Source organism: Tiliqua scincoides, chromosome 1 (genome assembly GCF_035046505.1).
Source record: "Tiliqua scincoides isolate rTilSci1 chromosome 1, rTilSci1.hap2, whole genome shotgun sequence".
Taxonomy (NCBI): Eukaryota; Metazoa; Chordata; class Lepidosauria; order Squamata; family Scincidae; genus Tiliqua; species Tiliqua scincoides.
In genome coordinates, this window is record NC_089821.1 from 137,910,802 (window position 1) to 137,926,985 (window position 16,184).

The 16,184-nt window shown below is 43.4% G+C and overlaps 1 protein-coding gene across 1 annotated transcript in view; it reads left to right on the forward strand.

The window, feature by feature from the left end:
* PKHD1 (PKHD1 ciliary IPT domain containing fibrocystin/polyductin) overlaps positions 1 to 16,184 on the forward strand; it is a 239,695-nt gene that overhangs the window by 149,459 nt on the left and 74,052 nt on the right. The window contains exon 33 of the mRNA XM_066622360.1: positions 9,916 to 10,128. Coding sequence (XP_066478457.1) covers positions 9,916 to 10,128 — 213 coding nt within the window. The remainder of the gene's footprint in view (positions 1 to 9,915; positions 10,129 to 16,184) is intronic.

Sequence of the window (16,184 nt, forward strand, 5' to 3'; positions counted from 1 at the left end):
CACCTGAAACTGCCCCCAGTTGCCCTCTCTCTGCTGTTGCCATTGTTGTGTGTGTGCACACGCGCATGTGTGTGGAGTGCAAATGCCCCACCTTCTCCATGGGAAGGGGCCACCCCTTCCTGCTTCAGTTTAGAAGCAGAGAGGTGATGATGATGATGGCAGCAGCAAGTGCTGCCCCAATGCACCTGCTCTGCCTTCCTCTTCAAGCAAGCAAGAACAGAGATGAGGACAGCAATGGCTGCACTCTCAACCCGCCTGCTGCTGCCTCCTTGCTTGAGAAAGAGCAAGCTGGCAGACTGAGGTTTGTGGCAGCTGCTACCATCTCTCTTCTAACCTTCGCTCAAGAAGAAGAAGGTGATGCTGGCAGTTCTGACCCTCAACCCTATTTGCTTCTTCCTTGCTTTCCTGTTCTGCTGTCTTAATTGTAGGGATGATCTGTCCTCATGAAGAGCATTTGTTGCTACAGACAAATGTTCTCTGGGGGAGGGGGGAGCAGCAATAGTATGAATCATAGGTCCATTCACAGGCATGATGAAACCATGGAGACTCTCTACAGTTTCATAATGTCTGTCTAGGGCTTGATTTTATATAACCCTGTTACACAGAGCAATGACTGGCAATGGAACGTGTAAATCATGGCTGAGGTTATATACAGGTTTGTCCATGATGGCTGATTCACCACGTATTAATTGACACTTGATGTGGTAGTCCAGCAGATGAATTTGTTTATATGTGTGTGTGGAGAACTGGCTGTCTTTGTTCTCAGAATGTGGACACTGTTGTATTTCTAGGAACTTTCCAGAACAATCACAGTTCTATTGTGCTTGGTGTTCTACACACTTTCTGGTATTATAGTCCTTGCCTGGGGCCTAAACAGGCAGAGCACTTCACACCCTTACTCTGTGAAGTGAAGGCTGCCTGATTCCTAGTTTAAATTCCTTGTACCACTGTATTTTATTTCCTCTTAGCTGTCCATAGTGATCCTTTCATTAGCAAGGATCTGGTTGCATGGTTTTTCAAGGCAGGAAATGGATTGCTTTTTCTTATTTAATATGTACCCACAACAACTTCAGCAGAGGAAGTGGGAGGGCAGGGTCTACCTACGATTAGTGGCCCAGGTGTTTCGCTGTAGCCACGCTCTACAGCTCTTCTCAGAATTTGGAAACAAGCTGGAATTCCGTAGATCAGATGTCAATTTTGTATCAATGCTTGTCTGATGGTACTGTCTCCAGAGACTGTGTAAAGTTCATTGAATTTAGTTATGTATATTTGGAGAACCAAGAAAGCGATGGCTTGCTATGGCCCTACGGCATGGCTGCTGTTTCCTATCGCTTTGTAGGCCTTATAAAGTCCTTCTGAAATATACAGAATGTTTTTTATAGATTTACAAAGCACCTGCTGTCATTTTAATGCTGTTCGGGGCCATCCACAAGCGCCTGTGTGCTGTGGTCATAACCTTTCCTCCTCCTGCTCTGGCATTTGCTTTCTTTGGCACACACAGCCTTTTGGACTGCTAAACGTGATGCTGTTTCAGCTCTGCTCATGTGGAGCAGTTTTCCTCCAGAAGAGATGCTACATTCAAGCTGCTGATTAAATCACCATTGCTTGGCACTGATACTGTCAGGAAAGAGTCCAAGCAGCTTGCAAGGGAGCACATGTAATCCGAACAGATGGGTATACATGCAGATGGCCAAGAAACATGGGCATCAGTTTGGGGAGTTGATTTCTGACTGAGAATGCACAAGCAGCTGCCTGTATGTAACTCAGAGTGGGAGGAAGGCTTTGATCCAGAAAAATACTTTCATACACTGCTTGACTTTAAGCACACATTGAGTTCCATTAATTCTAGTGGGAGCACTTGCATATTAAAAATCCAGCACCTGTTTAACTGCCTTACTGAACTGGGGCCAGAATTGCTATCCCTGTTGTGCTGTTAATGTGTAGTTGGTGAAAAGATGTTCATTGGCTGTTTAACAGCTTGACGAAATGTAATGCAAGTATTTCTACATCCTGCACGAAACAAGTCCATGAAGCCAGTCTGACTAGTGTCCCTAATTAGAAAAATGTGAACACATTTTCCCAGAATATCTCTCAACTTATCTTAATTCCTCAAATTTTTCTTTGGAATTCCTTCTGTTGGATCATCTAAGCGAGGCCCTCTAGAGGGTTATGGGTCATACCTAGAGTAATTTCATTTCACCCAGGAAGGATCCTACGGATTCACCTCTGATTTTACGTCATGTGAAATTTGATGGCAAACTCCCCACCTCCAGTAAGAGCTGCAGACTTATACAGTTTGGACAGAAATAATTTTCTCTTCAGTTATTCCTCCCAGAGACCATCCCATATGCAAACTAATCGTATAAGTAGAAAATGCATCCTCAACTGCATCATGCATTCTTGTTATGGAGGTTTGTACAAAGAATCCATCACATATGAGCTTTTACTGCTGGTAGACTTCTATATGTGGCTCGCCCTTGAGGTCATGTTAATTTTCTTTTATTTGTAGCTGTGCAGGAGGATAGGCTGTTGGCTCAGGTAGTTAGTCAGTGATGGCACTTCTGTAGCGCAAGCCCATAAGAAAGATTCACAAGTACTGTGCACCAGACACAAAACATGAGACCAAAGAATAAGGTACCTTTGCCATAACTAGATATAATCAGTGCTCCTTTACAGTTTTCTTGCACATACCTTGTTGTGATTCAGGCATTGGCCCACGACAAGTATATGGGGTGTTCCCATGTTTCCTGGTTTGCCTTTGTTCATGTTTCATATATATATATATTGTAGCAGCAGAGACTTTTTCCCTAGGGAACAGGCTTCTTTAAAAAAACAAAAAACTGAAGGGAATGTCTGGGAAGAGACGAAGGTCTGTTTGGGATGACTGATAGTTTTGAGGGACTCACAAAGCACCAACTAGCCTCAGAATATTTCTTTCTTTCTTTTTTTAACCTTCCTCCCATGAACAGAGTAAAGTGTGTTGGGAACTGTCTCCTCAGTGACTGTACAGAAGTGATTATTGTTGGTATAATTGTATTTATTTTGTTTGGGAGGGAGGCCATCATAACTACAGTGCATCGATATTTTTACAGAATTACCCAAAGGCCATTTGTAAAATATTCCTTGCTATCTTGGGTAGCCATAACAAACAGTGGAAGCATCAGAGTCAAAAATTAGGTTGAGCAATATCCATTCTTTCCTGCTCTCAGAAGAAGGGTCAAGTACTATGAAAGCAAAAAAGAGCAGCCCTTTAAGAAATCAGTCTTGTAAAGCAGCAGCTGCATATTTATTTTGAACTAATAAAGTGCAGAAAGGGATAGGTTCAGAGGGCAGGCAGTTAGGCGCATTACATGTAATTGACGTCGTTTGGACATTAAATGCTTGTAAATTTGACAAAATATGTTTTAATTAGATTAGTCGAAAGACTTAGGTTTCATCCTCGCCAGTCATTTTGGTTCACTTTTCTTTCGTTGACCTCTTTTAGCAGTCGTTTTTAGCATCTCTTTATTAATGACTGGATTTTCAGAAAGACGAATGTGATTGTATTAATGGCATTGAGAGAAACAGGTGTTAACGGTTCTTAAAGAGTGTTCAGGGAATGGAACAACTGTCCTCTGAAAAACATGTTTGAGTGCATTTTGTTGTATGCATTGGCACTGGTTGTGGCACTGGTTGGTGAGCTCCACCTGTTTTCAAACAAATGTCCAAACTGACATTTTAAAGTGGAGTGTGTGTACTAAGGAGCCCAATAATGACCATAATAATAATATAATGCATCACTGTAGGCAAAGAGCATCATCTGCGCAAAGTGGGCTTTATCATTTGTTCTCTGTGGGACCCTTGAAGGCAGAGAAGGCTTAGGGCGCAATCCAAACTGCGCTGGAGCAGGCAAGCCAGGAGGCGTGCGCTGCATCCAACACAGGTTCGTTGGCTGCAGCGGCTCAGCCAAGGGCAAGGGGAAGCTCTTCCCCTTATCCCTGGGTAAGGGCTGCTTGCCCCCATGGGTCTCCTCGGACCTGCGCCACCTCTGGTGAAGACAAGTTGAGAGCAACTTGAAGTCACTCCGTTCTCCACGGGGACGGGGGTTGGGATCCGGCATAACTGCTGGGTCCCAGCCCCGCCCCTGGCTCCCAGCACCTGCCCCTGGGGCCGTCCATCACCCACCCTCCCCATGCCCAGAAATGCCTCCCTCCTGCCTCCTACATGCTCCCCCACGCCTACCTTTGCCGCTTGTGTCGGCGCAGGTGCACTGACGCAAGTGGCTGCAAGGAAGCCGCTGCGGAGGCTGGATGCGCCGACGTGGTTTCCTCCCACAGAGGTGCAAATGTGGTTTACGGCACAGCCCAAGGGACCTGTCCAAGTCCAAGTTAGGATTGCGCCCTTAGTGATGTATATGGAAAATGAATCACTGTTAATACCTTTGTCTTTTCCCTTAACTGTGTTGATTTTTTTCCGGCTGTTGTCAATTTGAAAAATTTGACTCTTTGGGAAGCCTTATGGGGAATTATTCTGGTGACAACTTGACCCTTCTAAGGGTTCTTATAGAACAATTGAAGGGACCCCAATTTTACCAATCTTTGTATAGCAACTTGGATTTTATTGATATCCGGTTTCCAATGTGCGGTCTAAAACCTTTGTTGTCCAACCCTCATTCCTGAGGATTAAAGAGTTACCTCTATAGACTTGTGAGTGATCAGACCAGTGGAATCTTTCAGTGGAGAGTATGAAGACCAGACTTAAATGCAAGCAGAAGTCTTTTTTTCCAATTTCTGAACAGACTAATTCCAGTTGTTACATTTAATGCTATACAATCAAAGAATTATTCTTATAAGCTAAGCATTCAAACTCACACAAGCATTTACCACTACCTGGCTAGGCAGTTGGTAGCCTCAGGTGTTGAAGAGAAGCCAGGAGAATGACAGGAATGGTCTGTAGCTTTCTGCTGTTGATCGTCTTCTGCAATGTAATGATGTTTGCTTCTAACTTACCCAGTCTTTTAACCATAACCTGAGAGCTGTTGATTTCTATCTTTGCCTAGTAACAGCATGGGGCACCCAATGAATGATGGCATAGATATTTACAGTTCTGGAGAGTCCTGTTTGGGTCAAAGGAACAATGGCACCTTTTCGATCTTCTACATCCACTGTGGCGTGACATGGCATTCTCTCTGCTTGGTCAGAGTCAAAGCCCCCAAAATGTATATTAATAGCCTGCTCGAACAAGGCTGTTCAAACACTGCTCTTCGGGTGACGTCAGATGCATATGATACAAGTTCAGTGCAAAGCATTCTGCAAAACTTTAGTTGCCTTTTATGGTTGCCATTTCCCATAGTTCTTTTTTCAGTCTTACCTTTTTACTTCAAATTGGAAGTAAAAATCCACTTATCCACTCATTCAAACAACATGGCACATGTAATAGCAATACAGTAGTTACAATGGGTGAGCATATGTTTCAGTCATGACATAGTCTACCTGAGCATCCCACATTCTGTAATTTTGTAAGGCAAAATAGAGGAACAAAATCTCTGCAGATTGGAGGTGTTGAGCAGGGTCATCTTGCAGTGATGACTTCCCCCTCCTTGAGTGTCTGATGTGATCTGGGGTCTGTGACAAATTAAGGCCATGATCCCATAGTCTGAAGAGTAGGAGGAGGTGTGAAAGTGGTGGGACCTTCAACTGAACGTCTAACTAAATCTGCTCATTGTTTTTAAGATATCAGGAGAGGTATATGGAGAAAGAAATGCTTATCATGTGAAGGTAGAGGCCTACCTTTCAGACATAATTCTTTGTGTGTTACCCTAAAAATATAAGAAGAGCCCTTCTGGATCAAGCCAAAGACCCATCTAGTCCAGCTTTCTGCATCTCACAGTGGCCCACCAGATGTCTCTGGGAGAAGACAACAAGATCTCTACATCTTGTTGCCACTCTCCTACACTTGACTTTCTGAGGTAGCCTACTTCTAAAACCAGGAGGTTGTATTTACCTATAACTTGTAAACTGTGATGGACTTTTCTTGTAGAAATTTGTCCAATCCCCTTTTAAAGGCATTTAGGCCAGATGACATCACCATGTCCTATGGCAAGGAGTTCCACAGACTAATTATACCCTCCTCCCCCAAACAGACATTGAATCTTCTAGGTCAGATGGCATTCATGGTTTCCCTCATCTCATCCCATTGAAAACTTCAGTTGGTACACTTGGACCAATTTAGTCTTGAGAAAACATAACTGTGAATATTCTTTCACTGAGGGGTGTCAGGCTGCTTCTGTATACTGTATCTCAATCACAGCATTGACTATATTTCTCACTTTATGTTTCTCATGATAGCTTTAAATAACATGTTCTATGCCATCAATACATTCAGTGCAATTTATAGTTCCATGTTCAGAAACTCAAATGGAATGTCTGCAGCAACAAGCCATGTTTTATCTTTTGAAAAATCGATACAAAATATATAAACACAAGGCCAAAGTTATATTAGAGGATGCAAAGGATTGTTGTTTCTGTGGTAGATAGCACCCATATGGTATGTGTGTGTGCTTAAGAAGCTGTTGCACTTTGCAATGTCACATACTTAAGATTGTACCCTTGTATTCTCCTGTTCAGCTAGAGCATAGCTAACTTCAGGGCATTTTGTGCAGTTGTGGTTGCTTTATGAATTTCTTAGAGCTGGAGCAGGGACTCAGATGGGTAACTAAAATGGCAGGAGGATGTAAAATCTTCCCAGTGAGGAATGGCAGACAGGCAGGTGGCCAGCAGTCAAGTGATATGCACAGGATGGGATGCCATATTAAAAAAATATCAGCAATGGTAACCCAGTGGCTGTGTTGCTGTTTATTTCATATTTTGGCAGGGTGTTTTGTTAATTTTCATCCATTTATTGTGATATTTTGCCCATCTTATCTCTGAAGGCTCAGGGAGATAACAATGTCTGACACAGAATCACATCAGTTATGTCTCAATCCAGCAAGGATGATTTGTGCATGAACAAATGGATGTTCTGGAGTGGGCCCTGTGCAATTGGAAGGATGCTGTTCTGAAAGACGGTGCAGTTTTCTGGATCAGGGTTGTTTCTCAACTGGAATAGATGATCAGCATTGGCATTGCCAACCATCTTTGTGGGAAGGTTGATTTTAGTTATCCCTAGCAGGTGAGCAGACAGTGTCAACCGTTGCTTCAGTTGGGAGACTGTCGTACAGTGTAGCCAGTTATTGTACAGGGAAGATCCATGGATTAGGACTTCAGACTAGGGGGCTAATGAAAACCCTCCACTGAAAAAATCCTACTTATGTAGTGGAAATGGAAAAGGTGCAAAAGAGAGCGACTAAGATGATTACGGGGCTGGGGCACCTTCCTTATGAGGAAAGGCTGCGGTGTTTGGGCCTCTTCTGCCTAGAAAAGAGATGCCTGAGAGGGGACATGATTGAGACATACAAAATTATGCAGGGGTTGGACAGAGTGGATAGGGAGATGCTCTTTACACTCTCACATAATACCAGAACCAGGGGACATCCACTAAAATTGAGTGTTGGGCGGGTTATGACAGACAAAAGAAAATATTTCTTTACTCAGCGTGTGGTCAGTCTGTGGAACTCCTTGCCACAGGATGTGGTGCTGGCGTCTAGCCTAGACGCCTTTAAAAGGGGATTGGACAAGTTTCTGGAGGAAAAATCCATTATGGGGTACAAGCCATGATGTGTATGCGCAACCTCCTGATTTTAGAAATGGGTTATGTCAGAATGCCAGATGCAAGGGAGGGCACCAGGATGAGGTCTCTTGTGATCTGGTGTGCTCCCTGGGGCATTTGGTGGGCCGCTGTGAGATACAGGAAGCTGGACTAGATGGGCCTATGGCCTGATCCAGTGGGGCTGTTCTTATGTTGGGCCAACAATGACAAAGTATGTTGTTTCCAAAAGATGTTCAGCTTTGGGTTATTCTGAACATTTGGAGTGGCAGCTCCAAATGTTGTGCGTGTGTGTGTGGGGGGGTATCATTCTTTCCTACAGCACCTTGCATGTCAGAACAAGAATGTGAAAACTTGGTGATTGCAGGTGCCCCTCAGCTTCAGAAGCTGCTAAGCATAGGAGAGCAATATATCCAATTTGCAAGTGCAAGAGCAGTCACTCTAGCAACACTGGCATTTTATTGCAGGCTATTGAACAAAAAGGTTAGCTAGCAGCCCCTTTTAAGATTATTGGTGGCATATCAGTAAACTATCATTTTGGAGAAGAGGTGAAAGGCCATTGTTATATTCTGGTAGTGAAGGCAATTGGTTTGCTTCCTGTGTCCTGATTTTAAGTAGGTGATAGCATTCTCCTCCAAATGCATACTGAACGAACACGCGCGCGCACACACACACACACACACACCCCTAACCTGAAATGGCAGCCTCTGCTACTTTTCTCTGCAATAAAATAAAGATTTGGCTCTGCATGACCTATAGTATCCAATATGCTCATTTCAGTTGCAATTTCTATGCACAGTCCTTCCTGTGAGCCTGGTTCTGAATCCTGTGACTGTAACATTTATGGCAGCCCCTGTACCAGAACACTGCTTTGCTTTGGAGTGTAAATGTCTTGCATTGAGCCAAGGGCAGAGCTGGATGAGAATTTCGGAAGTAAAAACCTTCCATCCACTCTAGTGCACCTTATACAGCTGTGCATGTGAATAATTATTGGGGTTTAGGGGGGAAAAAGGATCTTTAGATTAACCCATTGTAATTAACCCATGGTCTGTGTGTGGTGCTGTGTACATAGTGCACCTCATTGCGACTGGATTGCATCACATTTCAATGCATAACTTTCCAAGATACCTTTTAACGTTCATATGTTTTCACACAAAGTGATTAGGTAAATGGGGCTTTATATCCCCCCCCTCCAAGTTTAGTGCATGCTTGTGTGCAGGTTGTAAGCAGAGAAGTAGGAGTGTGGCAGCATTTTTCAAATCATTAATTTGAAGTGCTCTTTCTTTTGAGAGAGCACAGTTTCAACCCATTTCTGCCCAGCCCACAGGTGTACACATTTGATCCTTGTTGTGTATATGCAGCATTGGGCTGAAATGGTTTAAAAGTGTCATGCAGATTTTTCAGTTATTTAACAGAATCCAAGGCCAAGCCAAGGTGGAAAGCAGGAATTAAACTGAGATCACATGTGAGTCTTACAGTTCAATCCCTCCAGTTTACATGATGCAGCAGTGCCAACAGAGCACAAGCTGCCTCAAATAGTCAGGAAGCGACCTTGTGATCTGGGAGAGAAAAGTAAAAATATTTTTAATTAACCCCTGGTAAACCACCTGGCCACAAATGGATCTGTTGGCATGTGCTGCTTCCTCAGAGATCATTCCTGTCCCTTCCCTGAACTGAACCTGGTTCACCCCACTTCCTGTTCCGAAGTGCCCCCTCCATCATCTTACCTGCTCCTGCTGGATATCCAGGAGTCTCTGGTGAGTGCTCACAGAGCCTCCAGCCATTTGTGCCAGTGGCTGTGTAGCACACGATGTGTGTCATTTGTGACACTACGCCAGCACTTACAGTATTAACTAGGGAGATCTGCTGCAGTATAGGATTGGGCTGCCCGTTTTTAAAAACATTTGACAATGTTACCTATTGAAATGCATATCAGAATGCAGACAGTTTAAAAACTTTTAATACTATAACAAATTTTAATGCTGCAGCTTCCCTGAGGTTGTATGTTTTGGGGAGGGGGCTGGTGGGAGGGTAGAAAAAGCCAGTGCAGCTAGTTCCCTTCTTCACCTTGCCCTATAATGACAAAGTGACAGGTGGTTTGTGGTCTTTAATTTTAGAAATAATCTAATGCTCAGTTTGTTGTAAAATTAACTGTAATGAACAAGATTGTCCTGCTGTATTGTTGATGCTACTCTTCACTACAAATCATTGTTATTACTATTTCTGTTTTAGGTGGCAAGCTGGTCTTTGTTGGCCCCGGACCAGTAGAACTCCATGCTCATTACATCCTGGTATCAGACGGAGGAGAACTGCGGGTTGGATCCCTTAGTAACCCATTCTGTGGCTCAGCCCACATTCATCTCCATGGTAGCTCTCATTCTCCAATGTTCTTGCCATATGGAGTCAAATTCCTGGCTGTGAGAAATGGAAGCCTTTCCTTGCACGGTGAGCTGCAGACATAATTGTGCTGTCTGTTGAATAAGCGCTTTTGATAGTATGAAAGTGGTGATGTCCATTTAGATTTCATTAATGTGATGGAAGTTTCTCTGTTCAGCTCTCAAAGACCACAATTTTCAGTTTATTAAAATAACTTACATTTGCAATGTGAAATATACCTCTCACTTAAAACAGAGCTATAGCAAGCGAGTTGAGTTTACTGTTGCCACAACAGATTTACTATTGCAGATTTACATCCAGATCAATTGATAAGGTCTATTTGTGATTCCAAAACCAGCTTGGGTGCACAGCAAAGTCAGCAATGTATACCATCTGGGGGAGGTTGCCTTTTCTCAGCAAAGCAGTGGAATATACCTGTGCACTGCTTTCCACTGTGTCTCTTAAAGTCTTTCAGAACTGTTGTTTCACCTGAACACTATGATAATACAAATGTTGAATGTTTAGCCAGTGCCTCTCCCCTTCTTTGTAAGAGGTTGGGACAAGCCTATCTTACTCCTGGTATCAGCAGGTTTGGGAGAAAAGTGCCAGAAGTGACAGAATAAGATTAAGAATTTTTTTCTGCCTCCGAAAGATTTTCATAGACTTTGGTCATAGGATATTTGTTTCCCTAAAACTCTTAGTGTTCAAATAAGATGTTACTGTTTTTGCAGGTATGGGTATCACTGAATCCTTGCATGTGCAGTAGCAAATTGTTGAGCAAAATAGGTGTAGGCCAGAATGGGTGCGGCAAGCATGCACGACTGGTGGTCCCGCCAATCAGCTGGATGGTGGAGTGATGGCTGGCGGTGTCATCAGTCATTACCCGTTCTCAGCTGTTGGCTGGGATGGCTGACAAGCAGCACTGGTTGGGGAGAACTGGGGCTGTTTTCAACCATTTAAAAGCCTCCCTGCAGCAGGAGGAGGAGGGAAGAGGAGGAAGAGGCTTGGAGAAGTCTGGGGACAAAAGGAGGAGATAAGTGGGGTCAAGGAGGACCTGACCTGGCAGGGGAAGAGAGGGAAAGGATTGGAAAGAAGCCTGGGAAAGAGAGCCTGCAGTAAGTGCCTGATGGGGCCAGGGGCATGGGGGAAACAGCCAGCTAGGCCCATGTCTACCAAGTTGTGAGGAAGATGCAGGATCTCTAGGGTCTCAGAGCCCATTCTGGCCAGAGACCTTCAAACAATAGTTAGCCAGCAAGTATCCTTGGGTATGCTCGAAGACACTATCTAGGACTTCATTTCTAGCAGTATCTCTGTCCGAGTCCTTTTATTAACAGGGGTGACTAGACTTGCTTACAGTAAGACCCACCGTGTATGATAAATTTCAGGTTTTTGAGAGCCACAAGAGAGATACTTAAGAGCTGCAATATTTAAGAAGCATTTACATTCTTAAATATTTTTTCACCATGGACATTCAGTTTATACATGGTATAATTCTAAAGCTTGAAAATTTTTTAATTTACATATTATATGAATTATGATACATCATATTTCCACGAGCCACACATATATGTCAAAGAGTCATATGTGGCTCGCGAATTGCGGTTTGGCCACCCCTCTTCTATAGGATCCCCTGAGAAGGGGCGGGGAAGAAGAATGAAGTCAACCTGGATTGGAGGGACAACCCTTCTCCTTCTGTTAGCCTGCTTCTGGACCAATAAAAGGACTCAGAGAGCATTCCCATGTCCAGAGTGTTATGTTTATGGCCATTCAGAACCCCCTGGAACTTCCCACTTGGGAAAAGGAGGCAGAGGTGACAGCAGGACAAAGAGAAAATCTGGAGGGACAGGTGTGTGTGTTGGACAGTTTATGGTCTGGATTATACTTTGCAGAACATGCTGTAAAGCAATTTACATTTGTGGAATTCTTGATAATTGGGATCCATTTTCACCAAGATGTTTATACTTGCAAGGAGGCCACGGCTTCATATATTGGTATTCTTGTGGCTGGAGATGTTTCAGATAAACTCCTGATTAGCTATTAACTAATAGGGCTATTAGCTGCCAGGGATTGCCTTGAATTTGTGTATACACTTTTTATTTAGAAAGAGAAGCATTTGTGTACAAGGCGCTCTTTTTGTCCTTAGGGCAGTGTTTCTTAAACTGTGGGTCAGGACCTACTAGGTGGGTCACGAGCCAATTTCAGGTGGGCCCCATTCATTTCAATATTTTATTTTTAGTATAGTAGACTTGATGCTACCATGTTATGTGACTACATTTGGGGAAATGTTACAAACCTGTACCTTTAATAAGCTCCTATATATATTCTTTAAACAATGATAGTAAATGAGACATACTCCTGGGTAAGTGTGGGTAGGATTGCTAAAAATTTTCCTGCTCGATGATGTCACTTCCAGTCATGACATCACTTCCAGGGGGTCCTGACGGATTCGCATTCTAAAAAGTTCCCAGTGCTATAGGGAAAGGAAAAGGAGAATAGGGAAAGCCATGTGAAATACCAATTTCTGTTCATTTCCATGGCTCTAGTACAGGTTAGGGATTAGACGGGAAGGCTAGAAAACCAAGATAAGGTAATTAAGGGTAGATGAAAAGAGAGATCAGGGTGGCCTTAACACACTATTGGAAACATCTCTTGGCTTTGGTTTCTTAGCGCTGATGTAAGAAATCTTAGGCTTGCTGTGGAGTTGCATCCAGTCTCCACAATTCCAGCTCATGGGTACAATTAAGTTTCATGCAAACCATGTAATCCCCAATTTAATCTTAAAGCAATGGAGCCTCCTAGAAATTGAGACCGGAAAGAGCGTGAGCTCTTTTTTTGCCTTCATACTGCTTACATCAGACATTTTGCTGGTTCCAATTTAGCACCGGGCGGGCTTGTAGTATAAAACAAATTGGTATACTTGTCAACATTTTTCTATTTTTCAAATAAATGTGTATAGCTAGTACAGATCTAAATCATTAAACAAACAGGGGTTTGAAAATTTTTCAGCTGTCTTTGAGCAGACAGGATTGAGTATCATTTAATTTCTTATTTTCCTTTCAAATAGAAAATTTTGCAGGAAATGTTCTATAGCTGTGGCTGAATTCTGATTGTTTAGTAAGTGCCTGTCAGCTTCTGCCTTTGATATGTTAATATGACTAAGGATTTTCCCAGAATTCTCTCTGAATTGCAGTCCTGCACTCGGGTGGTCAGAGTAGATTGGGAAATTTTACTGTTGCCTTTGGCTTTACCCAGCTCCCCTGCCAATCAGAGCACACCACCCATAAACTGCCTGCCAATCACATGTCAGTTTTAAAGGAGGTCTCAGTCAGCTGGGGTAACTTGAATTTTTGACAATGTAATTATGGCCCTTGTGTCCACAGTAGAAGCCTGAGTAGGATGGAGGGATTTTTATTGATTGTTCAGAAGGGAAATTTATCAATGTCTCTGACTCAGTTCATATGTATTCCCTGGAAACTCCTCTGACAAGTTTCCAAAGAGAGATCTAGATAAGTGGCCTTGGCCATATCTTTGTCCTTTCCATCAAAATTGATTTAGACTGGTTGAGGTCTTGAAAAGAACATGCAGAATTTCAGGTACGATGACACTTGTGCAATGAAGACTGTGTAAAAACAAGAACAGTGAGAAACTGCGAATGAAACCAGCTGATCTCACGCTCATTAGGGCCTGCATGGACAGTGTGTGTAAGCAGCATGTGCTTAAAAACTGTAGGGCTTCTGCGCCAGGATATGGGCATGGCCTTTGGTGGTCAGGAGGCCACACAATTGCTTGCAACTATTCATCTACTGATTCTTCTTGTCCAGCTGTCTCTTCATCCTTCTGCCTGCCCTTCTATGCTCCTTACTCTCTTGCTTTTACTGGTTAATTCCAAAGGGTCACCTCCAGAATAGTGACTCAAAGCCTTTGAATCTTGGTAGCAGAATTAAGGCCAAATACTATCCAACTTTCCAGCACCAGTGCAGCCATGCCAATGGTTCATGCACTGCATCCTGGGATAGGGGGACAGCCATGGAGGCCTCTTCCATGTAAGGGAATGTTTAATCCCTTTCCCCAGGGCTGCATTGTGGCTGCACTGGCACTGAAGGGTTGGATAGGATTGGGCCCTAAATTGTGCACAAAAGAAAAAAAATGCGAGTCCAACTTACAGAGATAACTCTGGGTGCTTCTTTAAGCTTCTTTGTCATTTTTTTTTAAATCTACCACTATGGGTTTTTTTGGGGGGGTGGGGGTGGGGAATCCATATATATTTTTGCATGAAAAGAAATGAACAAAACACAAAGACAGAATAATTAAAACATGGTAGGAAGGAGACATACAGCACAATCCTATGTGTTTCTACTCAGAAGGGAGTCTCATTGTGTTTAATGGGGCTTACTTCCAGGGAAGTGTGTTTTGGGTGGCAACCATAGTCTCTGTTATCGTTAGTGCTTCAATAGAAGTCACTGCATACCTGTAAAATCAAGCGTGAACTATAAGTAGCTGTTTCAGGGCCCAATCCTATCCAGTTTTCCAGGACCAGTGTAGCCATGCCAACGAGGCATGCACTGCATCCTGTGCTGGGAAAGTAGTCAGAGGCCTTCTCCAGGTATGGGAATATTTGTTCCCTTACCTTGGAACTGCATTACAGTTGCAACAGAGCTGGAAAGTTGGATAGGATTGGGCCCTCAGACATCTGAGAATGTGAAGTTAAGGTGAGATGCTGTTGATGCATGTCATGTCAAGTAGTTTTAGCAGACTAAGGCCCAAATCCTAACCCACTTTCTAGCACTAACATAGCTGTGCCAATGGGGCATGTGCTGCATCCTGCAGTTGGGGGGCACTCATGGAGGCCTTCTCAAAGTAAGGGATTGTTTGTTCCCTTACCTTGAAGCTGCATTGCCCTTATGTTGGTGTTGGAAAGTGAGTTAGAATTGCACCCTAAGGAGTTCAGGGCATAGGATTCTGAGTTCTAGGCTTTGTCTCATAATGATCAAATAATCGATCTTCCTTCCTCAATTTTTTTCCACCAATTTCCCTTCATAATGACTGGTTTTTAACTCCTGAAGATATAGACAACAGATCTTAACATTTGGATGATCATCTTGCCTTACATTCACATTCCTAAAAGCACACATTCTCGGCCTCATTCAGTAGCAGCTCGGGATATTAACTGGCAGTAATGGAAAATGTGAGCAGCCACTAATGAGTATGTGCAGTATTTCTGAAGCCTTTACACTTCATCAACCGCCCTTCTGTAGCAGTGCAGTTGAATGGTATGTTCATGGCATTGTGATCGCATGTTGTCAGGTGAGTATTCTGTCTTGTCCTCTTACATTAGCTGGTAAAATTTGTCATATTTGCAACAGTTGCCTAACATCATCATAACATAAATTTGTTACAATACTCTGCTGTAGGAGTTGGTACATCCATCAGTAAACTCTTAGTTTTTGAGAACTCTCCTTTCTGTGTCAGTGTTGTCCCTCCTGAAATTAGAACAGTGGTTCCCAACCTTTAGGAGCCCACAGACCACTGAGGTAAAAATTGGAATTGTTGTGGACCACACGTGGCTGTGGAGAGTCTGTAGTGGCTGTCCTCTGTAGTGGTCTGTCTCTCAAGTGCTCCCCCACAGACTATCAGAGAGGACGGAGAATGGCTTGCCCACAGCCACAGCTGACACTTCAGTGGTTGTGGCTGTGGGCAGTCCATTCTCTGCCGTCTTTGGTGGTCCATGGGAGATTGCTTTTGCAGTGAGACACTGGAAGTGATCAAAGCTGATTTTTTTTCCTGTGGCCTCATGGACCACTTCTTGGGATCTCGTGGACCACCTGTGGTCCGTGGACCACAGATTGGGAACCAGTGAACTAAAAGGACACTAGATTGGGAAAGAGCTGCCTCATGGTCACCTCCTGAATGTCCTAGATCAGTGATGTCAAACTTGTTTCATACAGAGGGCTGAAGTTAGCATTCGTGGTGCCTGCTGAGGGGTGGAAGTGATATTATTCAGCAGATGATGGCTAGAAATAAGTGCTTTGTTCTCACTTAGAAACTCATTAGCTGCAAATGATAGAAGTGAAAATGTGCAAATCTTGTTCATATTGTCAAGATACTAGAGAACCCAATTATCAAGC